The sequence below is a fragment of the Hypoxylon fragiforme genome (genome assembly GCF_022984875.1).
Source record: "Hypoxylon fragiforme strain CBS 206.31 chromosome Unknown GGS25scaffold_8, whole genome shotgun sequence".
NCBI lineage: Eukaryota > Fungi > Ascomycota > Sordariomycetes > Xylariales > Hypoxylaceae > Hypoxylon > Hypoxylon fragiforme.
The window spans coordinates 935,357-961,051 of record NW_026054763.1 but is presented as its reverse complement, the minus strand read 5'-3'; the positions used below and the strand labels follow the sequence as shown (position 1 = coordinate 961,051).

General features: G+C 47.9%; 5 protein-coding genes and 1 non-coding gene across 6 annotated transcripts; 4 read left to right on the top strand and 2 right to left on the bottom strand.

Moving 5' to 3' along the window:
* Positions 1-327: 327 nt before the first annotated feature.
* On the top strand, positions 328-3,041 carry GGS25DRAFT_515454 (kinase-like protein; the record flags this gene model as incomplete). Its single annotated transcript, XM_049263084.1, has 3 exons — positions 328-604; positions 829-1,119; positions 1,297-3,041. 3 exons carry the CDS (start codon positions 328-330, stop codon positions 3,039-3,041), a joined length of 2,313 nt encoding a protein of 770 aa, XP_049113768.1.
* Positions 3,042-8,653: 5,612 nt separating this feature from the next.
* On the top strand, positions 8,654-8,769 carry GGS25DRAFT_t99. Its single transcript has one exon. It is a non-coding gene; the product is annotated as a tRNA-Ile (tRNA).
* Positions 8,770-10,672: 1,903 nt separating this feature from the next.
* On the bottom strand, positions 10,673-14,604 carry GGS25DRAFT_407998 (glycosyltransferase family 39 protein). Its single transcript, XM_049258474.1, has 5 exons — positions 14,052-14,604; positions 13,680-13,969; positions 11,861-13,617; positions 10,791-11,690; positions 10,673-10,710 (listed from the first exon to the last, which is right to left on the bottom strand). The coding sequence occupies exons 1-4, from the start codon at positions 14,291-14,293 to the stop codon at positions 11,184-11,186; spliced, it is 2,796 nt and encodes a 931-aa protein (XP_049113767.1). The 5' UTR covers positions 14,294-14,604; the 3' UTR covers positions 10,673-10,710; positions 10,791-11,183.
* A 1,007-nt stretch (positions 14,605-15,611) lies between these two features.
* GGS25DRAFT_502879 (Pre-mRNA splicing factor PRP21 like protein-domain-containing protein) lies at positions 15,612-18,193 on the top strand. The gene is made up of 3 exons (XM_049262043.1): positions 15,612-15,886; positions 15,939-17,686; positions 17,749-18,193. Exons 1-2 carry the CDS (start codon positions 15,796-15,798, stop codon positions 17,465-17,467), a joined length of 1,620 nt encoding a protein of 539 aa, XP_049113766.1. The 5' UTR covers positions 15,612-15,795; the 3' UTR covers positions 17,468-17,686; positions 17,749-18,193.
* Positions 18,161-20,489, bottom strand: GGS25DRAFT_502877 (uncharacterized protein). The gene is made up of 2 exons (XM_049262042.1): positions 20,298-20,489; positions 18,161-20,229 (listed from the first exon to the last, which is right to left on the bottom strand). Exon 2 carries the CDS (start codon positions 19,870-19,872, stop codon positions 18,271-18,273), a length of 1,602 nt encoding a protein of 533 aa, XP_049113765.1. The 5' UTR covers positions 19,873-20,229; positions 20,298-20,489; the 3' UTR covers positions 18,161-18,270.
* A 1,137-nt stretch (positions 20,490-21,626) lies between these two features.
* On the top strand, positions 21,627-24,754 carry GGS25DRAFT_533832 (uncharacterized protein). The gene is made up of 5 exons (XM_049265714.1): positions 21,627-22,602; positions 22,660-22,757; positions 22,808-22,990; positions 23,047-23,353; positions 23,415-24,754. Exons 1-5 carry the CDS (start codon positions 21,990-21,992, stop codon positions 24,449-24,451), a joined length of 2,238 nt encoding a protein of 745 aa, XP_049113764.1. The 5' UTR covers positions 21,627-21,989; the 3' UTR covers positions 24,452-24,754.
* Positions 24,755-25,695: the final 941 nt, after the last annotated feature.

Genomic DNA, 25,695 nt, shown 5'->3' with positions numbered 1-25,695 from the left:
GTCCTATCGGTCCCAGCCATTTTTTGGTCAGCGGCCCTAATTTGTTACTGGACCCTTGGAAAGTTACTATTATCAGCGAGACACTACTACCTAACCCCCCTCCTACTTCCTTCTCCCCCCCTCGACCGGCCTTCTTTCCCCCCTAGGTTGCCAGTCAATTGCCCTGAACTAAAAGGGTTTCTAACGTTGCAAGCCAGCCCTAGTGCCTTGTTGCCAGGCCCTGCCAAACTTCTGGATCTCCATTTTTCCTCATTGTACCAGTGCGTACTGTTGTACCTTGTACCTACCGTACCAAACAGTACCTAGTACCAATCAATCTTATTAACAATGACGGTCCCACAAATCCAGACCCAAACCCTGGCTGTAGCGATGTCATCGGCCTCGCTCTCACCCTCACCCTCGCACTCGCCGCCCTTACAACCTTTACAGCCTTTACAGCTCTCTCATTCATCCGCCTCAGCTCATTCTTCTTCTACCAAGAACAAGAACCATAACAAGAACATTAACACCACCACCACAACAGCAGTTAGCATTGCTGCTGCTGCTGATGTTACTGATCCTTGTGTGACCCAACTTTCGTCATTTTCTTGGACAGTTCCATCAGGTATGTCAATTTTACAATTACACAATCTCACAATCTCACAATCTCACCTTTCATCCCGCATCCCGCAACCCGCAACCCGCAACCTGCAACATCCACCCATTCATTCATTCATTCATCCATCCATTCATTCCCTCTTGACTTTTGCCAATAAAATTAATTATTTTTGTTCCTCCCTACAGATACTGCAGATACTGCGGATACTTCAGACAGTGCAGATACTACAGACATCTCTCCGTCACCCTCTTCTCTGTCACTTAGTAATTCTTGTTCCACCTATTCTTCATCCACTCACAACCAAAACCAAACTCCAATTGAGTCACTTCGGCGTTATCCTATAGACCCCACCAGTCCTATTCCCGAAGAAGGCGACGAAGAAACCAGTAGTGAATCATACTCAAACGAGCCCATTACGCCAGTCAGTGGGAGACAATCACGGGATTTTCGATATTGTGATCAGAACGATACATATCAACGTCGTGATTCCATTACTAATGTTCTAGTCGCCTCTACGTCGGGTGTTCCAGATCACCCCGACGTTACCTTAACAGTCGTCAATAAAGACATTGTACATTCCGATCTTTTATATTCCTCACAAACCCACATCTCTCAACCCTCACCAACTACTTACACATCTGCGCCTGTGCCTTCGCAGCCCGCTCATGAACTATTAAATCCTTTCCTCACCGCGCAAGCCGAAGATTACCGGCCCAAAACAGGACGACGTCCGTCAATACCATTTCGTCTTATTCAGCGACGTTCGTCTTCTGCTTTGTCCAAAGCAATGTCGATATTCAAGCGCAACAGTTTCCACGTGGGGGACAACGGTGGTGCAACCACGGAGTTTAAGGAGCCCAATTACAATGCGGATTCCTCTGAAACCACCCTCTCCTCCGCCAATAGGATAACACCCAACGCTAGCCGTCGCCGCTTCTCTTATCAGAGGTCAGTTATCACGACTAGATCTAACACCCCACCATCGCCTGGCTCTCCAGAGGAATCAGCTTCCAATTCCAAGGATGAGTCCAATCGCGTGTCAATCCCTACGTCGCGCGACTTTTTGACAAACCACAACAAGAAAACCAGGTCAAATACTGGTCTTTATCTCCGCAGCAGGGTCGTAGGTTTTGCATCGAATAAGAACCACTCTCATCGGCGAACACGGAGTGTAGAGAAGAAGAAGAAGCAGGATGACCAAGAACTGACTCGTCAGCCATGGGCGATCCCTCCGGATGCCGGCACTGGCATGAAGGCCAGAAGACTGAGTCTAAGTCTTCCCGATGACTTCACTGTGGACGTCGCAGATTTAATGAAGGAGTATGAATATCAGCACAAATTCTTGGGCCGACATGGAAAGCATTTGGGTAAAGGCGCAACCTCTAAGGTAACTTTGATGGTGCGCAAGGGCAGTCCTGGAGAGTTGTATGCCGTTAAGGAGTTCCGATCCAAAAGCTCCTCTGAGACTGTCGACGACTACGAGAAAAAGATCAAGTCCGAATACAGCATTGCCAAAAGTTTGCATCACCCCAACATTGTCGAGACCATCCGCCTATGCACAGATCACGGCCGTTGGAATCACGTGATGGAGTACTGCTCCGAGGGCGACCTCTTCACTCTCGTCTCGAAACAATATCTTAAAGAAGAGGCCCGCGATGTGGACCGCCTATGTCTTTTCAAGCAACTTTGCCAAGGAATTAACTATTTGCATTCGAATGGCATTGCGCATCGCGACATCAAACTCGAGAACCTATTGATCACAAAGGACAGCAAGTTGAAGATTACTGATTTCGGCGTGTCGGAGGTATTCTCGGGTATACATCCTGGATTGCGCGAGGCTGGTGGTCAGTGCGGAATTGCCATGGGCGATGTTCGGCTATGCAAGCCTGGCATCTGTGGCAGTCTTCCTTATATCGCACCCGAGGTTCTTAGCAAGAAGGTGGACTACGACCCCCGCCCCCTCGACGTCTGGAGTTCAGCAATTGTCATGCTCTATCTCACCTTCAATGCGAACTTATGGGAGAAGGCACAAGCTGGCTTAACCTCGCCAAACCAGAAGACGTACAATGAACTTGTGGCTGGTTGGGAACGAATAAATGCCAAGAGAGAAGCAAATCCTGAAAGCGTAGCCAAGGATGCCTATCCTAGAGTAGGCGCGTTTGACTTTTGCGTCAAGCCTCTCGCTCTCCGTCGACTTCTCCTTCGAATGTTGAACCCCGACCCACAGCAACGCATTACCATGAACGAAGTGGTCACAAACAGATGGATGAAGAATGTCGAGTGCTGTCAACTGGAGAGTTATGAGGATCCAGTGAAGTTCATCGACGCTTCCAAGAAGAACTGCATGAAGTCTAGTACAGGCAAGATCTTCTGTCACAACCATCTACCTCCTCTAAGTACAGGACATGGGCTACCCCCAATGCCCGGCAAGCCTGGCTACTAAGGGGACCCAACCAGTAATAGCCTAGTACGCAGGGCTGTGATACCCTGCTTCTTTTCCTCCCTTCTACTGCATATAATTTATAGGGGTTTAAGGTTACGATATGTGTCAATACACTGGCGTTGAACGGAGATATCCCTAGGGCAAGGCGGCGGCATAGGGCTTGTCGTTGCGGTTTGCATTTTCTCACGACGCAGTCATGGATTCATTAGCACCAGTGCCGACACTATATAAGGCGAGGTTCTTTCTTTGTTCGCTTATTCCCTTGATCATATTCCCTTGCGTCTGAAGCATTTGAGTTGTCGTACAAAGGACGCTCACGGTTACCTGCATTAACATTCACGGGTGGTGGTATCATTGTTGAATTTTTTTATAAAAAAAACCTGAGCAGTGGATGGCACGGTACAAAGTGTAACTTCAGCCCAATGAGGTTGGGGTGATTATTACTCTAGTGATAAGAAGTCGGCGACGACATTCGATCCATGATTGGTCTTGATGAGTTGAAGTTGAATGTTAATGTATATATGTGCGCGCTGACCTGACTGTACACAAGTCCACGCTGTGCGACTGAAGTTGTCAGGTTCAGCTCAAACATTACTTGGTACTACTATCTACTATGTAGCTGGTAGACATGAATGAATGAAACAAGCAAGTTATCTGACCAAGTGCCTATGTAAGAAGCGTTCAATGTTCCCCGCCAACATTACCATATACATGTAGGTAATGTATATTGATGCTATGCATAACTACCTATGTATGTAGGTATCCAATGTCTCCGAGGCACACAGATCGTTTTAGTGGCGTAATTTGATGTACGATTGATAACCTTGTCCACAGGTTACTACGCCGTAGTTACACTTAAACGCCTTAGTAGTAACACAGTAACACAGTAACACAGTAAAATAATATTTGATACTATTTTATCTACATCCTACATAAGTTATACAACATTGAAGATGTATTGTAAATCCCAGGCCTTCAATGTTTACATTCAAGAAGATCTATGTATTGTACCTACATAGTACCTAGTAGGTCACTGTAGGTGTCCATAGATGATGGGTACATGATAGATGTATCCACTTAGCGCGTACGTGTGTTTCGGCATCGGCGTCTCGCGTCGATTGTTCGTCAGAGCTAATAAAGCTTACCTATAATAGCGCGGTTCGTCATTTGACGCTACCAAGTAACTAACTACGATGTACTTGCACAGTTTTTGTTCTGCGGGTTCAAACATTGAAGTTGTAATTCCTCTTTACCATTTTGACTGCTTACAATTACCACGTTAACGGTGTCTAGCGTCGCAGCCAAGCCAAAACAAGCCTTTTCGCAAATGCAGAGCTTTTGCATGATGCATTACCTGCTTCTTACGTGAACGATTGGACGAACTACTATGTAAAGTACTGGATACTATACGTACTGTACGTACTGTACGTACTGTAACTACAATACAATCTTAGGGTTGCAGCCTGCATGGATACCGCACTAACTTTAGAAGAAATTGAAAGCTGGACCCTGGTGATCTGATCAACCAATGATAACCTTCATCTGCCTATGCGTGAGTAGCTCAGTATCCGGATACGGTAATCCAGAAAGAGGCCCACTGCGGGCAAGGGGGGGTTAACAAGTTGAACATGTGCACGCAACATGTGGGGGCCCTGGGGGGAACCCTGAGACAAATCATTGATTGAGCTTCAAAGGTTACTGCAACTTATTTTATCCCTTCATCTCTTCATCTTGTCCACTTTACTACATTACTACATAACTAACTACATGCAAATAGTTACATATGTATATCCATCCATACACACACAGTACAGACTAACCCTACAAGACCTAAGTTGCCTGTCGGAACATGGACAGGTTGTGTTTCCGTGTGTACAATGTATACAATGTATACAATGTATACAATGTATAATTGTATATACAATGCATTGTAAGTTCTGTACATATGTGTATTCAACATGATTGCTAATAGCGACAACATGTTCATGTTCAAGAAGATAAAGGATTTCAACAACATTCGATGATTGTCGATGATTGTCGATGATTATCAGTAGTCTATTCAGTACTTCCACCCCCTACTGCCGCCTTTCGGCACCGATGATACGTAAGCAGGCCCCGGCTAACAGCTCTCCTATAAGCTACTATAAGCTACTATAAGCTACTACAGATGTACTTACATAGTTGGTACTACTGGGCAATCCTCCTCCTCTTTCCGCCATCGTTGCCGCTTTTGCCGCTTCGTCTTCCCTTTTCTTTCTTTGTTAGCGGGGCCATTTCGTCTGATTCGTGCCCGCCGTGTCCATGGGATTTTACCTACATCTATCTGCAAAGCCGAAGGCCGGTGAAGGTTATCTCTTTACATGCCAGGTAGGCAAGTAGGTTGGTAATATATCTGCTTACTACCCGGGCATTGAATGAGTTAATTGGCGGTCCATTACGAAGAGTGGCTTTTGGAACTGCGTACCCAGCACACAGCATATTACATACATATATGCATATCTCATATATCCGATTCATTACATCGGCAACATTCAGATACACTACGACCTACCATTAAGCATTGTGGCGGGAATCGAAACATTCTAGACCTCGTCGATTTAAGGCCGTGGCTTTCCTTCGGCGGTGATCGTAGCACGCACCAATACAACTAGACCGGACATGGATAAATCTCAGTTCATTACCTTACTTCGCTTTGGCGTACGTGGGGAACGCGGTGATTAGAAGAATGGGGGTTGTCGCCCTTGTCTTTCTCCGGCTTTCCAAAAACCGAATTAGTATCGCTTCGCTTTTGGTATCACTTGCGCATAGCAGCATAGTACTGTCCATGACTATCTAGTAGGCTACGACCTAGCGGCAAAGGGATGGATGGCAGCTAGGTCAGAGAGAGACAGGATCGGTCATCTTTCGCCCTTCTCCATACATGATATCCTATCTGCAATCACACGCTCGCATGCTTTCCCACGTAGGATATCCCTCTACTTACATAGATACATGCTACATGGACGACAGCTGCTGCAATGAGGTACCAAGCGCGGTATTGACGTCCTGCTTCTACGTAGCCATAACGACGTTACAAACTACCGGGAAAGGCATTTGAACGGGACTTTTCTTGGCTCTGTCAGGTTCCCGTCCCCTAAGCCCCCGAATCTCTGGTGCCCAGCCTGCAAGACGGCCATTCACAAGATGCCCAGCGCCTTGGCAATCAGATTTCAAAAAGAGCCGCATATCGGAAAAAACGGCAGAGCAGGTAGAAGGTGTGCTTATATTCAGAGCTACGTAATGTGCATAACATAGACACGGGACCGACTGCAGAGAAGCGTAGATCATAAGGCGAGGAATTCTTCTTGGAGGATGGCTACGTTAGTAAGCCCTTTCTAAGTACGAACTCACCCATCTCTTAGTCGCCGTATCGCGGGTTTCCACCTCCAATGCGTGTAAGATTTTCGGCCTAGGGCTAAGCGTGGCGAGAGGGCTGGCTGGCGTGCATTGAGAGACGGCGGATGATCAGGGGGGTAAAGGGACATGTGTGACCTATTTCCCGTGTCAGGTATGTCAGTCCCAGGCCTAGTCTGGATAATGTTTCGCGAAGTCTTCCATACTTTTTTTTTTTTTCGAAACTTTGCTTCGAATCCCACTGTCTGTCATCCTCTGTAACTTATGATAGCACTGACCGTATCCGAACCGTTACCTCACCACCCTCCTTGCCGGCCGAGCTATCGCAGTCTCGAGAATGATTGGGGTTTCGTTATAATAGTTCATGAGCGGCTATTTACCGATAGGGGTTTGCCTTGGGTATCCTCGGGCAAGGGTGGGTGTCATGCGGTATTATAGTATGCCGTGCACAAAAACGTTGCTGGCGTGTGTACAAAATGTGCGACGTGCTATTATATCCCTCCCTCCCTCTTCGAGCCGGACGCATCGGGGCTTTATTAGTTTCTAGATGCTTTTCTCTTTACCACACACCTGGCCCGTTATTTGGTGATAAAAACTTGCCCCTACCAAAATACCATGTCACCCCATGCAAAGCTACCATGCCACCACGTACTGTACACATATATATATATACATGATGTAGTACATGCGTGCATACATATCTACGTAGGTACCTACGTACAATGCTATGTAGGTATGCACCAGGCCGACAGACATCCATATACCGGTAAGAACCTACACAGGTCGTAACGGGGCACCTCTGCCGAGTAACCCTAGGGACGCATGTGAAAAGCTTGTTCCATCTTGGCTACTATTTGTCCCACGACGTTGGAACCGTTGCGCTACTTTTTGATTTTTTTCCCTTGGGGATGGGAATGGGGTGGTGTCACTTCCGACGTCCCTCGGTGCTACGGTGCCTATCTAAACTTTACCTGCTTGTACCCTACGTCAACACATATCCCGTTCGTTAAGTTCGCGGTTAGTAGTGGCTTTTCGAAAGGAGGCCTGCATTGCTGGTGTTGTTGCGGTGTGTGGGTTTCCCTTTTCTTGCTGCAACGCTTGGGTATGGTATGTATGGCCTCGGTACACTGGACAAAGTTGCACAAGGGAGTTGGTTTGGATTCAACTCGGAATAACGGCACTTGGGCTTCCTTCAGCAGGGATACACTTGCCGTCGAGATATCTCGTCTAACCTAGTCTAGTCTAACGTTCAAGGACGCATGAAGAGGAGGAGGAGGAGGAGGAGGAGGGAGGGAGGGGAGAGGGGGCTAGCGTCGAAAGAAGCGCCACCTACCTTACCTACGATAGATGCTGGCTGTCGTTGCAGATCCAAGCGATCAACTACGGAGATGCGCTATCTACCTACGTCTTCTGATCTCTCATAACCCTCGATCATCGTAGAAGGAAGGGGGGAGGGGGGAGAAAGGCACAATGATGTAGGCATGCATAAATAACCCCGACCGTGACGCTGCCGGCTTGACCCGGCGACTCGGGAGATGTCGGGCTTCCCGGAGCCAGGCCCGGCTCATTCCCGCTCTCAGAGTTCGTGCCTTCCGACCAACTTTCCCAGAATCACGATATACCTAAGCCTTTTCCCAGTTGTGCGGGCCCGGCGTGGCGTGGTCGTACCTGCGTGTGCGTGTGGCACGGGAGTCCGAGACATTTGTTGTTGTTGTGTGTCGGACGGAGCCGAGTTTTCGGGGGAAAGTTGGGGGCTGGTTCTGTTGTAGCCTATACTATTATCTCGTAACATTACCTCCTACTTATGGGGTTCCTGCCTTGGGGAAGTGTTACTTGGGTAGATTAGGTATTACCTAGCATTGAATTTAAGGGGATGTAGATGCTAAATGCTATGAAAGAAAGGGGTATCTCCTTATAACCTCTCCTGTCAGTTACCTTATCCCGTGTGTGTATGGCGGTACCATTAGAATAACTCTATATGTACATTTAAAGTTGTTGGGAGTCTTGGAACATTATATAGTAGAGGCACTAATCCTACCCCGATGCAACTAGCCTCGAGACCTATCTAATCTCACCGAAGTCCGGCCCGCTTATGAAAAAAAAAAAAAAAAGCTTTTTTCTTTCCTTCCTTTTTTTTCTTCTCCCCCCAAAAGTTACCGGTAGGTACTTTCAGTATTAAATGCTATTATCTTGGCCAAAGTCATCCAAGAACCATCCCGGGTCCCATAGCTCAGTTGGTTAGAGCGTCGTACTAATATCGCTTAAACAACGATGTTATGTCCTCCTTCATCGGGCAGCAATGCGAAGGCCGAGAGTTCGAGCCTCTCTGGGACCAACTTCTGAATCTTTTTGTTTTTATTTCATTTTGCTACACGAATTGATATTTTTGGTACCAAATTCTTCTTTAGCTACATATAATATTTATAATAAGCTTCACTGCCTCAAGAACCGCACATGCGAGTTGCTCCAGCACATGTGCTACCAGTTTGAATGACGGATTGTTGCGATTCACATCATCGTTATCAATATCAACCTACATAGGTAACATATTTAGACTTCGCAATCGCTGTGTATCTTAAAGGTCACGATAGCATCTATGTATACACCAGGCTAAGAGGGTTGCGTCGTGAGTAGGATCACTCTGTGAACGTTGATCTTAAGATGTAAACTTGCTGGATGTCCAAGGCTCGTTCTTGCTACAATAATCTGACTATGGTTCGAGACCCCTTGTGCCTGGATATAATATCATGACTACCTGCGCCAGTGGCCTTATGAACTACGTGGAGCAAGGCATTGAATCTCGTACTTAGTGGAGAACCTAACCTAACCATCAAGACGTCGGTAGAAATGAGTAATGTGAATATAAGATGTGTACTAGGTCTTATTAGAGCAAAGCCACTGAGACGAGATCAGCTTCGCCTCCTTTATCCATCCGTACGCAGAGCTACCTGATACAACAAGAGCCCTTATTCATCTTCATCTTCCACCACCACCACCACCACCTCCTCCTCCTCCTCCCCCTTTCAAACCCCTCAACCCCTGCGCCAACCCTCCAACCCACCTCCTCGCCCACTCCCCAACTTCCCCCGTCCCCCCATCGCCGCATCCTCCTCAAAGCTAACCCTCCCACCCCACCACTCCAACCATTGCTCTGCCCCTACACTGCCACCACCACCTTCACGCAGCGCGCTGAACACCAACAGCCCGACACTCACACCGACCAAGTCGGGCCGCCACGTATCGTGCCAGAAGACGATGGGCGCCGCAGCGGGGGCAGAACTCGCGGAGGATGCAGCCGGGGGTGCTTTCGTAGCTTCTGAGGTGCACTACCCCGGACTCTTTTGGAGTCGAGGGGGATAGGGGTGGTAGTGGTGGTAGTAGCGACGGAGGAGATTGGAGAGGAAGGGAAGGGTAAAAAGAAGATATTACCCCTCGGCACGAACGCCCACGTCTGTGTCTCAAAACCAGCCGTCAGGCGACAGGAGCGGCAGGCAACGGGTCCCGGCGAGGTACTTGCATGGATTTCGGTGGCCTGCTGGGCGCAGCCACCACTTCCCGTCGTGCGGGTTGGCGATTAAGTCTTCCGGCGAGGTCGCGTATGGCACCATCAGGTCCGGGAAATTGGGAACGGGGGAGCCGGCTGGAGGCGTTGGGGCGCGTGATGCGGAAGCGGATGGTGTTGCAGTGTCAGTGCGCTTCTAAGACGTCTTCGCTCTTCTCGCCCCCGTTGTCATCCTCGACGTGGGCTCTTCCTTCTTCTTCGGCTGAGCTATGCATCTGTGGGTGTGGCGGCAGTGGTACTGCTTGATCATCATGCCTTACTGGTCTACTCATTTCCTCCTTGAATAGGCCCACAAACTGGGCCAACCCATCATCGTACGAGGCACTGATTGTGGTGCCATGTCTGATAGGCTCTTCCTCCACCCGTCTATCAGCTAAGAGTTTCCCATCTGGACCGACCCGTCCGGCGATGACACCGGTAGCTACAGCCCACAACCCATCCTTAATAGCACATTGTCCCTGTTGGAAGACATGGCATCCACAGGTACCACAGAAATAGCGCCGGGAAGCCGTTGCGCTCGACGGATATGGTAGTGCGGACTCATCGGGGTAGGCGACAAGACCATCAAGGGACAGCGGGTGCTGAATGGGGATATAAGAGACGCACAGCAGGCCGGTGATATGGCGACGTTGGCTAGTCTGTTGAGGGAGCTTTACTAACTCTGAAGCCTACATAATTACGAATCTTCAAGGCGATACTAAAGTAGAAACATACCTAACCCTGGAGGTAAGTATTCTTATAGTTCAAAGGATATCAACGGAACGGATATTCAGGCCGTTAAAAAACATACATACTGGGCAGATATGCAATTCAAGAGACAATAGGCATAGTGGAATCTTTAGATTATAAAGGAAACAGTCTGCGATCAGCAGGTAAACTGAGATAGCTTAAGTTGTCCTCGTAGGACAACCACATCAATGTCCTCAAAATTCTTTTGGTTCGCATTCCGCCTTCCCCAACTTCCTTTTCATCGTCCGTCATCTTCATTAGTATGGTGGTAATACAACATGAGCCTAGCTGACAACGATGTCATCCAACTCCCTAAGTTAGATGCTTTGACGCGTAGAAGAATCTCAGAAGAATCAATACTAGTGGGGATTTTCTCTTTGGTGGTTTTGTAACGAGACTTGGGCATGATTAAGCTAAGGGATGGGTTGACCGACAGACCGAGGTAGTCAGACTGCTAATTAGACGGTCGCCTCATTGCCCTCACTGGCGGGCTTAGGAACCGAGTTTTCGGCTTCTTTCTCGCCATCCTTGCTCGACGATGCCTCCTTAGGGATGGCATCGTCGTTGACTAGCTGCTTGGTCTCCTGGTCAGCACCTTGGACGTCGGGATGTGGCGGTGCCACGCCAACGCCCGCTAACTCATCTACTGGCACCTCTACTTCATTGCCGTTGCCGTCCACAACGCGCGTTCTTGTTTCGTACTTAGTCTTGAACTCCACCTTGCCCTCTAGTGCTTTCACCTGCTCCTCGTTAAGGATGTTACCATCCTGGTCGCGATACTCGACTCGCTCCTCTCGGCCAACTACTTTTTGACCCTCGGGCTCGAATTTCGGTGCACCCGAGATGCCTTCTTGAACACCGCCGGCCACAGGTTGCTGAGCTGGCGGCTGCACATTTCCTACAGCAGGTTGTTGGGCCGTCTGAGAAACACTTGGGACAGAACCAAGGCTTGAATATGCATCATACTACATCATTCATTTGCGTTAGCTTACCCTCTATTTCATAACGTATGAATATACTTCAAGGTTATTTGTATCCATACTCAAGAAGTCGAAATGGAAAATGCAAGCTCTACAAGTAGTACTTGGCTTTAACCTCGCCCTCTTGATGGGATACCATGAAAGGGGACACTTACACTATCCAAGAAGTTATTGCACTCCCAATCCCAAGTGTCGAAAAGTTTCATGCGTCTGCATTCGGTCTTGGTCCAGGGATTGCCGTATGCGAGGGGAGAGTAGAGGGCGAATACGACTCCAGCGATGGCCAAGAGCGCAATGACACCGACCTTATTGATGATGGGATTCGCTCTGATACCAGGAACCGAAAATCGAGCAGTTGTAAAGTCGTAAATCTGGCAGAAGGCCATGATGGCAAAAACTAATGCAGGGAAGTAATGGTGAAGGAAGAGCTGACGCTGCATCAAGAAAAATGGAAAGTAGTGCAGAGCCCACCCAAGAACTGAAGTCCCGATCTCGTAGTCGAATCGCTTGAAGGTAGCGTTAGAGTAGTCGTTGCAGCTACGCTGCCATCGAAGAATGGCAATACCCTTGAACACGATATAAACGACGATGGCAAGACTCGACGTGTACCAAATCATGGGGTTGCCGATCAAGTAGATCTGACGGTAATCTCTGCCCCAGAAATTGATACCACGACGGAGAATTGGCCATGATTCTGGACGAGAGTCCCAGGCGTGGGACTCGACCAGACCGGCATTTGTTCTCCACATCACCTTTTGCAACTCCCAGAATTTACCGAAGAATCCAGGGGTGACATAGTTGGCTTTCTCAGCATCGGGACCAAGTTGCGGGTGCTCGTTAGTTTCAACGAACCATATGCTGTTGGGAAGAGTACCGCCCTTCGCGCACGTAACTTCCTGCTGCTCAGATGCCCAGTCAGGCAACTTGACCTTATGAGAGAAGAGCGCGCAGCCAGTCATGACGTGAATTAGCCGAAACTTGGTTTGGATGGTACGAAGCCGTTCCTTGGCGATGGCACCGCGGGATTGCTTCTTGACAATTTCTATGCGGAACAAGTCATTGGCATCACCGGGAAATCCTTCATATCCATAGGCGGATACTTCATTTTGCCATTCGGCCTCACTGACTGGTGGCCGAACGTCGTGAGAATGAAGGCGGCGGTGAGTAGCAATGTGGTATAGTCGGATAACGTCACCGTCCTTGATGTAGTTCTCGGTTATGTTGGCCACATTGTCCCAAGCTAGTGTACCATTGATAGGCTCGCCGCTAGCATCTAACGGCTGAGTCTGGTTCTCGAACAGGAAAACATTGTTCTCGTCTTTATGAGGATAGAGGGTAATTTGTTGTTGCTGGCTGCCCGTCGGGTACATTAGGGAATGAGAATGGAGGTAACCTCCCTGGGTGTTCCAGTGTCGGATGGAGACGCGGCTACCGAAAGCAACATTGACTGGCATATCTCGCATACCCTTATTATTCAAGGTAGCCTGGAATTCAGAGCTCATGAATCCATCGCCATCGCCCGGGTTTTTCAAGCAGACGAAGTGGATGGCAAACATAGCCATATAGAAGGTAATCGGGACGATGATCAAGCAGAAAGCACGGGCCAAAAAGTGCTTCGCAAAGATGCGCATGGTGACAGTCCTGGTGTCGCCCAGTAGTACCCACAGCTGGACTAGAGTCAAAGAACCAACCCAGGCGATTGTGAACAAACCAACCCATTTGATGCTAACGGTAACACCCATTCCTAGACCGGTCATGGCGAGCCAAAACCACCAGCTAGCATCAAATGCCTTGGTGGGGCCCTGCTCATGCTGGTTGGTGAAAGATGTAAAGGCGAGTGCCGTGAACGCGGTTGCAATAACGAGAGGAGCATCGAGTAGTATTAGACGGGCTTGAGTAAGTAGGCCATTCTCTGTATTATAACATATGAGTACAAATTCTACGGTATCTGAACGAAGTTGGGGGAAACATTACCGAAGATAATGAAAGCGGCTCCAAGAGTAGCGGTAGCAGTACGGCAACCAGAAGCTTTTAAAGTCAAAAAGACAGTTGGGACCAATAGTATACCGCAGATAGCCGGGAACAATCGCATGGACACGTATGGAACACCCGGCTCCAGGTAATCCTTGCCAATCTCTTTGAAGTCAAAGTTGCCATTGAAACCAGCGAGCCAGCCGAAGAGTGTGATGAGTAGTTTGGCCAAGGGTGGATGGACATCCATGAAGAATTTACCCTTGATATATTTGCTCGCGAAACCACCGAAACTATAGAGAGAGATCTGGTATTAGACATGGTACAAACTGGTGGGTGGTCATGGTGTAGGTAGTATAGAGTATAGGAACTTACTGGACTTCGTCAAAGACGACACTGGTGGGTTGGTAGATGCGGAACAATCGCACAAGAGCTCCAAGAATGGTCAAGACGACCATGATCTGATAGTCGGAAATTGGCAGGAGGAAGATATCATTATCCTCGACGCCGTCCGAGGTGTAATCATCGTGACGCTTTCTGACTTGGTTTTTGTACCTGGGTGGTGTAAACGTGCCGCCTTTCGAAGTAGGCGGCTTGGTCGAACTGGACCTCGCCATTTTCGGTCGGTATGTGCAGAATTGAACTGCTGTAGAACTTGCCGAGAGAAATGCTCAAGGGTAATGTTGAAGGGTCTGGAGAGGATGAAAATAAGTGGTGAGGTGGCCTCTTTGAGGACGTGCTAGCATCGAAAGTTGGCTTGCCCGTGATACGAGAGCTAGCTTTGTGAGCTATGGCGCACAAGTATGACGGGAGAAGGAAATTGACAGACAGGTTAATGAAAGTTAAGAAGTAAAATAGGAAGTAATAAATTACAAGAAGACAAGTAGGACAATAAAAATCCCATTCAAAGAGACAGGGTTGATATTCTCCCCCCTTTAGTCGCAAAAGTGGCGGCGGGATGAATTTAGGAAGAAGTTGAAGGGGAGGATAAGGGGTGGTGAAAATGATGAGAAGGCTCAAACAGCGTTAGGATTTATTTTTTGAGCTTTCTTGCAATTCCCTTTTTTTTCTTTTCTTTTTCTATTTAAGGTATTCCATGTAACTTCCTAATGCTACCAGTACCAGTACCTGGGCTAGCTGCTAAGCAGTACCGGTACCTGAGGATATTGTATTGTGCTATAATAGCCTACTACCTCAGTCTACCTGCTATGTATCGTGCCTTAGTCGTACCTACCTACCCTAGGTAGCTACATCCCAAGTTGCATGGGTCATCCGCGTACTATGTAATTGATGGGTTGATGCTACAGTGGCCTTAATGGCCATCCACATGTATCCAGTTTGGCGGATTGACACAGGGGGTAACTTTTTTTTGGGGTCCTTTTTTCTGGGGATCCAAAAAAAGATTCAGCTCTAGTTAGTTAAGTACATTTATTAGGCTCGTGCTAATTCAACGCGCGCCCCAATTCCGTAAATGAGGATTATGTATGCATCATTGCATGTATAATTTGTACACGTCTCATGTAAATGATAAAATGATATTATGACTTGGGTGGTGCATGTGTTTCTATTGTCCCAATTCAAAATAAAGCGTCAAGAATTGGATTATTTCAATGTACCCGTGCAATGGCTTTCCTTTCATTGAACCGCATTTGAAACAATGAGCTTTGAGATCAATTGATATTTTATAAGTAGGTACATACTATAACGGAGGGCTGTGATATTCAGTTTCTACTACAATATGTAGGAATGCCGTAGGTACATTAATAGTTAAGATATAAGATATAACTAGCTAAGATAGCTAAGATAATAGCTAAGGGTTCGATAATATCTAATTGGCCAAAATCACGGATTATCCTTAAATCCGCTTACAGTTTATGCTTTGTCGTTTATCCTTTGTCTCCACATGGTAACTAGTTGAAAGTTTCCAGGTTGAATGTCGGCTTTGAAACCAATTTTGCCGTGAGCTAACTGAACTCGTACTGCAACATCATCGCGCGAAACTCGACCAATACTTTTTTTATTTTTTATTTTTAAAAAACCACACAAGCAACCTCCACCTCTATATCCACGCTCACGTCACGTCTATATCTTTGAGGGAGGCTCCAACATTGCCATCAAGATGGCTACGAATACTAACGGTGATGCAGCCGCCGTTCTGGATGATATCAGACCTCCTCAGGGTGTTGTTTTGCCACCAAAAGAATTTCGAAGTGAGTTCCACCATCCATCGCCTTGTCGCGCTGAGCTAACCTACATATGTAGCTATCCTTGAAAAGACTGCTGGCTTCGTCGCCCGAAATGGTCTCGCATTCGAAGATCGTATTCGAGAGAAAGAAAAACACAATCCTAAATTCTCCTTTCTAAGCAATGCCGACCCTTACAATCCCTTCTATTTATGGCGACTAAGCGAGATCAAAGAGGGTCGCGGTACCGCCGTCGCTGCTGGTCGAGCTGCCGAAGCTGCCGCCGTCGTCGAGACGAAACCTGCTGGCCCTCCTAAACCTCCCGACTTTCAATTCTCTGCGCGTATGCCCAACATAAGCGCCCAGGATCTCGAGGTTGTGAAACTGACGGCTCTGTTTGTTGCCAAGAATGGCAGGCAGTTCATGACCACTCTCTCCCAAAGGGAGGCCGGTAATTACCAATTCGACTTCCTGAGGCCAAACCATAGCTTGCACAACTTCTTCCAACACCTTATCGATCAATACTCTATGCTCCTACGCGCTGGTGGACTAGATGGCGAAGGGGGAAGAGTTCAGCAAGAAAGGATCGCCGAGTTGCAACGTAATATCGATGACAAATTCCACATATTGAGCCGCGCTAAACAGAGAGCTGAGTGGTTGAGACATCAAGAAGGCGAGAAGCAGAAAAAAGAAGAGGAAGAAGAACAGGAGAAGATGTCGTATGCCCAAATTGACTGGCACGATTTTGTTGTTGTTGAGACCGTCGTCTTTACTGAAGCCGATGACCAAGCAAACTTACCCGCACCGACTTCTCTATCCGATTTGCAATACGCTTCTCTAGAACAGAAGGCCAAGGTGTCCGTCAGTGCTAACTTGCGTATTGAGGAAGCTATGCCTACAGATGAAGATAACACATACAACGCGTATCCAGCAGAGCCTAACTACAATCTTCCTCACCACCCTGCACAGCCAATGACTGGTATACAACTTCATCCGTCCACTTCCACGCCACCCCAAGCAGCCTACCAGATGGCCCCTCCACCACGGCCGAGCGGTACCCAAGAAGATGAGGAGAACCTGCGAATACGTGAAAGAGAGGAAGCTCGCTTACGGATGCAATATGCCCAGGCAGAAGCTAAAGGCGGCGCTGCTCCTATGAAGATTAAGGAGAATTATGTTCCTCGTGCTGCTGCTCGAGCGGCTAACCGACAGGGAACCCAGACGGCGCTTTGCCCGAACTGCCACCAGCAAATCCCAATGAATGAATTGGAAGCACATATGCGAATTGAGTTACTTGATCCCCAATGGAAGGAACAGAAGGCGAAGGCTGAATCGCGATATGCAACCACCAATTTGTCACATGCTGATGTAGCCAACAATCTGAAACGATTCGCGAGCCAACGAGGAGATCTATTCGATGGAGTTACCGGGCAGCCGATCTCAGAAGAGGAGATGGCGAGAAGAAAGCGAGCGGCGTTGAATAGCTTCGACGGCAACCCTGAGGGTAGGAGCCAGGCGCATATCAATCACATGCAAAGCGTGAATGTCGACGAGCAAATTGCCCGAATCCACCAGAGGTTTGCTAAGGACAACCAACAAGGACATTAGCCACAGCATAACGGACTGAAACCACAGCCGTTGGATATGTACAGATAGAAGTTACTCTTGCGCCATGCTACGAGAATTAGGAGGGTTCGCGGATAGATTTTTAGTCTCCGCTATCGATCTTTACCAGAAAGCATCCCCAGGTTCCTCTTATGCTTATAGCACGTATGGGAGGGAAGTGGCGAGGAGATAGGGGCAATCGTTTGAAGGATGGCTGAACAGGTAAACAATACCCAAGAAAAAATAGGTTGTTTGCACTCAAATCGCTCATACTCTTAATACAGCTCTATGTTCCCCGACCAGACTGCGCTGCGGTCCCTATACTCGGGTATGTCGAGGTTTTATATATTCCGTATCGTGGAATTTACTTAGCTTATCAACTAATGTTCTCACCCGGGACAGAGTTACAGCGGCTTTCTGTGAGAGGACCAAATTGTGTATAAATATTAACACCTGGTGATTCCCGGAACCGAGAGCACGCCTGCCTCTATGTATAAGTAACGTCTCTAGAAGACTGCAAGGTATGACCTAGAACGGCCACGACAAAAATGAGCATATGAACTGTATGTCTTTGTAATTAGTGATGAGCAAAAAAGTGACGAATGTGTCGGCGACATAGTTCGAAATCTTGGGGACTGCTAGTTAAATTGTTCAACTATGTTTACATAGATACCTAAGATACGGACGAGTACATATGAAATATTTGGTATTTCACACTTCACACAAAAATTCCGAGGGTGACTTTTCTGATAAAATTATTATATTTGCTACATTACATTGCTGTGTCGTAGATCCCGTATCCACCTCTATGCCCCCGCTGCTAAAGGACTCTTCTCGTCGACTATCTCATCGTCAGATTCTTCGTCATCGGGTATGATCTCCTCCACGATCAAATTGCCCGACCGCCCAATCTTGTCGCCGAGCGTAGCCGTCTCATCCGGCTCGTACACGACCCGCGGCATCGGCGAGACGATTCGGAACTTGTACTGGTGCTCGTAGCCTTCTGGTTTGTCCGCCGCCTTTTCTTCGTCGGCTTCTTCGCTGTTCTGAAGTAGGTCATAGCACTCTACGAATGCGTACAGCTCCTCCACTGTCGTTTCGCTAGCAAACTTGCGTATAACTCTACCCGCGGACGAAGCGCCGTCGGGCATTTTGAGGGCGAGGCGTACAATGTCTTTCGGATCAGCCTTGGCGTCTGGTTCTGGCGAGATGGTGGTTGTGCGCCAGCGCCTCCACTGCTCACACTGGCGGGCTCGGTGCTCGGCTGCCTCGGCTTCCTCGCGAGCTTTTTTCTCGGCTAGAACCTTGGCGGCCTCAGCCTCCCTGCGTTGGCGAGCACGTTCGCGGTCACGGGCTAATGAGCGCTCGTACGCTGAATCCTGTTCCGTACGGAGACTGCGGGCAACTTCCTGGGCGGAGCGCTCGGCACGGACAGCGGCCAGGTCAGGTGCATACTTATGGATGGCAGTTTGGATCTCAGCGAGGTAGTTAGATGGAGACAGAGGACCCGCAAGACGCTTCACGATGCTCATGCGAGTGCTGCCCTCTTTAGGGGTGAGACACACGAGACATGAGAAAGGGTACTTAGTACAGTTATACTCAGCAGCGACTTGGTAAGCCTCGGAGTCGAGGACGTTGCCTCCCCAAACGATTATATTATTAGCCGGGTCATTGACGAATGCGATAATCTCGGGCGAAAGTAGGGTCTCCCGCGTGAATGACTCCGTATCGTCGTGTTCGGGCGACATGAGAACTATTAGTAGGAACTTGAGCTCTTTCTTAGCAAGATCAAGGGCCTGGGCGAAACCGCCCTCGTAAAAGGGCATGCTATTATTCCCATACTCTTCCTCGAACTCCCGCTTAAACCGCGCAGCTGTATCACGGGGCATAAGCATGCGCCGACCCATCGTGCCTTTCCACCCCCTCGTCATATTTGTGGTTATAGCTCGGGGCCGTATCGAAGGGGGAAGGAAGGCAAATATGTACATGAAGGTGCGGAAAAAGGTCGAGAATGCTCGATATCCGAAGTTGAATGGGGCGAACAGGATAGCAAGGAGGAATGGAGGGCGATGGGTCGTTTGAGGTTGCGGTACGATCCTTGGTGCAGGATCTGGTCTGGCTCGCGGTAATCGCCCGGGCCGCGGTGCCATCTCAAAACTCTCTTGTAAGTTCTCGTGTCTCGCAGCTTGTCGTGGGATATGATCTTGAGCGGCCACAGCTTCCGCCACCGGATCGGGACCCTCGCCATCGAAAAACTTGGCGATTGCTATTTGGACGTTCCATTGCGATCTTTCTAATAAGGGTACTGCGTCCTTGATGTCTTGCGCTGTGACCTGGGTGTACTGCTCCAAAACGGACTGCTGGTCCGGAGAGAGCTGACTTATGTCGATGTCGCCGTTGCTTGTCATACTGTCCAGGAAATATGCACAACCGACCGTGTAGTGGCTTTATAAGTTTGAGATCAAGGCCCCATAGATCATGTGAGTTATATACCTCTGAGTAGTAGTTCTTCCTTGTCTCAAAAGAAAGAGCCAGTGACTAGGTACCTGGGATAGAGCTTTGACCGGTCCAATGCTGTATATGTGAGTATACTTATGTAGGTAGGTATAATACTGTAGGTACAGTTCTAGATTTCAGCCTCAACAGTTCGAGTCAAGTATTACGTAGCACCTTCTCGTCATAGGTTGTACTAGCAACAGCTGCAACCATAAAATGCCACCAGCCGCGGGTATTGGTCCGAATAATATCTAATGGAAGGAATAATACTGATTATGTGGAAGAAAACTGATGAGAACTGGTGAGGATTCCGTGTTCAGATTGATGTTGGACCCACCGATGTGATGGACATCATGGCAGATGTATGTGTGTAGATTGTACAGATGTACTGTGGTACAATGTATACTAGGTAGTTAGTTATATGTATGCATTAAAGACTGAGCAGCTGCTGAGGTAATTGCATCGGAAGTGACGACAAAAGTGTGGGCCTCACCTTCATTTGGGGGGCCGACCGGGGGGATTGATAAATTACTAAGGAAATGTATTGATTTCCATTTAGAGTTGGGGAAACAGTAGAGCTTGGAACCTTGTTCTCTTTCTCATAATTACATATTTACCCCATCAGGACTAAGGCATCTCATGCGGGGCAGTAACATGCTTCAGCTTCTAAAGTCTATTTCCACAAGGAGTAAATGCCTAACCCCAAAGTGCTTAGCGTCACACACAACTTGAGAAATTGTTGCAGCCACGGAACATTTTAGACATGGTAGGCACTCAAGGCTGAGGGTAGAAATCTTGGCATCTATGTAGGACGCCGGAGCCAATCAGCCATGCTGTCCCTTCTTAGTAATCCGCCGTCATCCCACCACATACAACCCTTGGAACCTTTGGAACCCTTGAACCTCACTACATTCAATTCTAATTGAAGTTTGCATCTTTTTTTCTTTGTACCCTTAACGTCGGCCTCACACCCGCCTCTTGGAGGTACCAATTGATATTCAAAAACTGAACCGCCATTAACCAATTATACTACGCGTCTTATTTTGTTACATGGGCGAGTATTCCCGCCCTTCTTCCCGAGAAAAATGGGAGCGCTTTGAGGTGTTCAGTACGTGGCACTCCACCTCTCCCTCTCCCTCGATGTAGTAGTAGTTGGCTATGGGAATGGAATAGAACATTGAATAACTGAACGATTATTAATTTGCGTAGGGGTCGTTTCGATAAGGGCGGCATCTACTTTCCTCCCCGCCTGACACATCTCATCGCAACTACTCCATGACGAGAACACGAGAACCTGCAACATCGACTCGATACAAATGGCGAATACGCGCTTCGGCACTGCCGATAGAGGGAGGCAGATGGCCTCCCCAAGACCTAAGACGCGTGGTAAGAACTCTCAGCCCCCCTGCCCCTCACCTCCCCCCTCACCTCCCCCCTCAATTCTTGATATATCTGCCGTGGTCACGCCTGCTGCTGGTGCTGTTACTGGTACCCGTATCAATGATATGTAACTTGCCTCTAACATGTAAGGAACCTACCCCTTAGATACTAAGGAAACACTTTGTCGGAACGTTTTAATATACGGCCACTGCCGTTATGAAGATCAGGGCTGCGCCTTCAACCACGACAAGGGCAATCCCAATTCAATGGACGCGTAAGTTACCTCCCTCATCTTGCTACCCTACTTTCCCATATCTATCCCAACGCGGTATCCGGTATTCCTGGCTAGCTTCCACTACTATAATGAAATTCCCGCGGCCAAGTCCAGTTAGATCCTGAGGAAGTCAATGGGAAAACGTAGAAAAGTGGGCTAGTTCAAAATCCAATCGACCTTCAAAGTAATGCTTCAGGACACCACTGGCATCTTTTCCTTTATTGAAAGGAATCTACTAGAGGTCTTGTCTAGACTGTCCTGGCATTACCAACCGTGTTGATGAAGGAACCCCTCCAACACCCCTCTGTCACCTTAGTCCTCGACCAATTATCAGGCTTTACAATCGATGAATGGGGATGCAGATTTTCATAAGCAATGCACGAATCAACCAGCGCCGAACAAATGGTGGGCAATGTCTCGCCAGCACGCAGACTTCTGGCTCGGACGGAACCAATATCGTCGACGGCACAACCACCATCCCCAACCGTGCCTGGTCATTGGCAATCTAGGAGCTCCCCGACCAGCACACTGAACCCATTAGCTAGTAGCTGGCCGCCCTTTTTATCCCCTTCGAATGCTGGGAATCTTAACCCTACTAGTTTCCGCTCTCCGGCCAACTCATGGGATCATGAGGATTACAAGAAACACAGCGCAGCTTTAGCCTCTCACACAAAATATTTGACATCTTCAGTTCAATCGGCCCAAGGTCTCGTCCGGCCACCACATGAAGGACGCCAAAGTGTTCCGTTTTCTCCCCTGCCGCAGCCCAGGAGATATTCAGCACCTATCCCTAGAAACCAAACGAGCCCAGAAGAGACGTGTGGCTTGCGAAATTGGGACGATATTTTTACTAATTTGCTGCCTAATAGGAGTGCTAAAAAATCTTTAAACGTTGACTCGCCGTCATTTACCCCTACCCAGCTTGGGGGCAAAAAAACCAACTTTTCAACGAATGCCACACCATTCACACCCAGGGGGGCTGCTACATGTAAGTAAGCCTAGACACTGATGTCCATTCATACACGCACTCACAATTTTGCGACAGCGACAGCCTCAGCCTTGCAACAAGATACCGGTGCCTCTTTATATAAACCAGCACCTTTTGCTGATTTTGCTCCTCAAAATTATGACTTGAACACGGCAGTAAGTTACTGAGAGAACCTACGTGAAGATACAAGGTTGACAAAGCGCAGACCCCAACCAATGGTTCAACAGATGCAGGATCGCTTAACTATGATCCTTTCACTATGTCTAGTGTCAGCCAGGCACTTCCTTCCGCACAGTACAATCCCTATGCCGAAGATCATAATGCGTTAACCGGAGCTGGTGCGTCGTATTTCACGGCTCAAAATTCGTATTCAGTTCCATCCCAACCTGTAAGATTTTGTCGCAAGTGCTCTCCCTTTTGGATTTCTGTCTAATTGCCCCCCAGCTCCAATACCATCTCTACTATCCCATCACTTCAGGGAGGGAGAACCTACAGCCTTACCAGCGACAAGTTCATGACTTGTTTATTCCCGAATCCGTCAGAGAAGAACTTCAAAAGAAGTCAGAGGCTGCTAGACAGGTACTCCCGAGCCAGCCTGGGGTGCAGCTGCCTTCCCTCCAGCATTATCACTCTCTCGTGCCTTTAGACACTAAGATCAGAAGTACGACGAGCACCTTTGGCCTTTCGAGCTGGGTGTTCAAAGCAACTTCTCGTAAAAATGGCAACACATTTTGCCTAAGACGAATCGAAGGTTGGTTTTGTTTCTTTCCCACTAAATTCTTCAAGTGAATTTTATACTAAGTCGATGACAGGATTCCGCCTTACCAATGAGGAGGCAATCAAAGCCGTGAACTCGTGGAAGAAGATCATACATCCCAATATAGTCACAACGATCGAAGCGTTCACTACAAGAGATTTTAATGATAGTTCCCTTGTATTTGTTCACGGCTACCACCCTTTGTCAAAGACACTAGCAGAGCATCACTTTCCCACCAACCGCTATGGCCGCCCAGCACCTGTGTCTGAGAAGGTATTATGGAGTTATCTAGTGCAGCTTGCCAGTGCTCTCAAGGCAATCCACAAGGCTAAACTTGCGGCACGATGTATCGACATCAGCAAGATAATTCTCACGGATAAAAACCGCATCAGACTTAGTGCGTGCTCAATCTTAGACGTACTACACTTTGAAGTACCTCGTCGGATCGAAGAACTGCAGCAAGAAGACTTTTTCAACCTGGGCCGGCTCCTATTAAGCATTGCGAGTAACACGCCTCTACGAAACCTTGGCGACTTACGACTGCCTTTAGAGCAACTTGGTAGGACTTACTCTCCAGAGCTGAAGGAAAGGATATCTTGGCTACTTACCCCATCAGCAAACCTGTCAGTGAAAACAGCAGAGCATTTGGTATATGACCTTGCCCAGCATGCTGACGACGTGCTGGTGGCGTCCTTCAATGCGCAAGACGAGGCAACCATTCATCTAGGCAAGGAACTCGAGAATGGCCGGTTGGTGAGGTTAATGGCGAAGCTAGGCTCTATTAACGAACGACCAGAATTTGATAATGATCCCAACTGGGCCGAGACTTCAGAACGCTATACTTTGAAGCTATTCCGAGATTACGTCTTTCACCAAGTTGACACCCAAGGAAATCCATCCGTAGATCTCGGACATATCGTCAGCTGCTTAAACAAGCTAGATGCTGGAGTTGATGAGAGGATATACCTCACCAGCAGGGACCATCAGTCAACTTTTATAGTTTCGTATAAGGAGTTGAAGAAGCAGGCCCAGGGTGCATTCAGCGACTTGCTTAAGGCAAGCAACAAACCACAGGCAAGCCGGGGCTACTAGGAGAATCTAAGTGCTTGCCGTTTACGAACAACAAATAGATCTTTCCCCGACTCCCCGACTCCAGGAGACAGAAGATGGCAGATGTGGTGAGGCTCTTGGATCAGCCGAGAGCTCGGAGACAATACGGGCTCCCGGAATATGAAGACGAACGAATTCCAATTTGGGAAAACGTACAAGACCCGGTAGAAAAACTGGGTAGTAATAACACTGCTGGGCATAGCAGGTATAGCGCGCGGCCTTTGAGGGCAGAATCTCAAGAAACAACTCAACAAGAAAGCGGGAGTTAAAAATAGGAGAACTGAAACACTGGATATGAAATCCGAGTGTAGAATAAACGGCAAAGTACAGATCGGATAACTTCAACAACTTTCCGTACCTACGATAAGCGCATCACCCCCCTTTTCCTGGTCCGACGCCACAAATAAATCTCATTGTAAATCCGCCACAGTGTTACGATTACCTTAGGACTAGTGCATTGGAGGATATTTGTGGTATGCCATATTGGAGTATATTTCAGTATCGGTTGAATAGAATCGAACAACGATTGCATTATGGCTATTCCTCTATAACCTATAGGTTTGGGCTTTTTTAAACAGCCAGGTTTCTCATCTGACAGAGGGCCTTGGCTGGGTTATCTGCCCAACTGGAAAGCAATATAGGGTTGGAGATATGGGGCATTCACGGCCCGTGATTTTTGCTATCAGCAAGGGGTAGGAGGGTGGAAGTAGCAGGTGATGATGGATCCAAAGCAGAGTATAACAACAATATTTTATCTCCATAAGTAACTATAAAGTAGAACACAAGCAAAACTGTCTCTTACTGTTCATTAATTATGTTTCCCTATACTATTTGGGCATGATCCCGATTCCAGTGAAATATAACTAGGCAACGAAGAAGGATATGCTAAATTGGGGCTCATCATGGAAGACTTTTACGTAGATTACGGCATTCGTAGTACTTTACGCCATGCCGGAAATCTGGCCGAGTAGGGAACTATGGTAGAGGATGTTGGGTCTGGAATCCTTACCTATCCTGCCTAGATATACAAAGTCATGGTGATAAGCTACTAACTTAGCTCATGCTATCGAGATATGAATACCGGTAATCACATGGGCATGATCATTCTGAGAGATGCATAAGATGTAGAGAAAGCATGGTGGTAGTTGTTTGGCCAACGTGATCTCAAAATTGTCCATTTTCCCGGATATATCCATCCGCCCAAGGCCATCTTAAACTTGGTGTTT

What these genes read in the sequence shown, in the direction of transcription:
- GGS25DRAFT_407998 (XM_049258474.1), bottom strand. Translation starts at nt 14,293, where the DNA reads ATGGCGAGGTCCAGTTCGACCAAGCCGCCTACTTCGAAAGGCGGCACG. An exon ending in AGCCGCTTTCATTATCTTCG is followed by an intron (nt 13,618 to 13,679) that starts GTAATGTTTCCC and finishes GTTATAATACAG; the next exon opens with AGAATGGCCTACTTACTCAA. An exon ending in GCAATAACTTCTTGGATAGT is followed by an intron (nt 11,691 to 11,860) that starts GTAAGTGTCCCC and finishes TGAATGATGTAG; the next exon opens with TATGATGCATATTCAAGCCT.
- GGS25DRAFT_502879 (XM_049262043.1), top strand. Translation starts at nt 15,796, where the DNA reads ATGGCTACGAATACTAACGGTGATGCAGCCGCCGTTCTGGATGATATC. An exon ending in GCCACCAAAAGAATTTCGAA is followed by an intron (nt 15,887 to 15,938) that starts GTGAGTTCCACC and finishes CTACATATGTAG; the next exon opens with CTATCCTTGAAAAGACTGCT.
- GGS25DRAFT_502877 (XM_049262042.1), bottom strand. Translation starts at nt 19,872, where the DNA reads ATGACAAGCAACGGCGACATCGACATAAGTCAGCTCTCTCCGGACCAG.
- GGS25DRAFT_533832 (XM_049265714.1), top strand. Translation starts at nt 21,990, where the DNA reads ATGCACGAATCAACCAGCGCCGAACAAATGGTGGGCAATGTCTCGCCA. An exon ending in ATTATGACTTGAACACGGCA is followed by an intron (nt 22,758 to 22,807) that starts GTAAGTTACTGA and finishes GACAAAGCGCAG; the next exon opens with ACCCCAACCAATGGTTCAAC. An exon ending in TTGCCTAAGACGAATCGAAG is followed by an intron (nt 23,354 to 23,414) that starts GTTGGTTTTGTT and finishes AGTCGATGACAG; the next exon opens with GATTCCGCCTTACCAATGAG.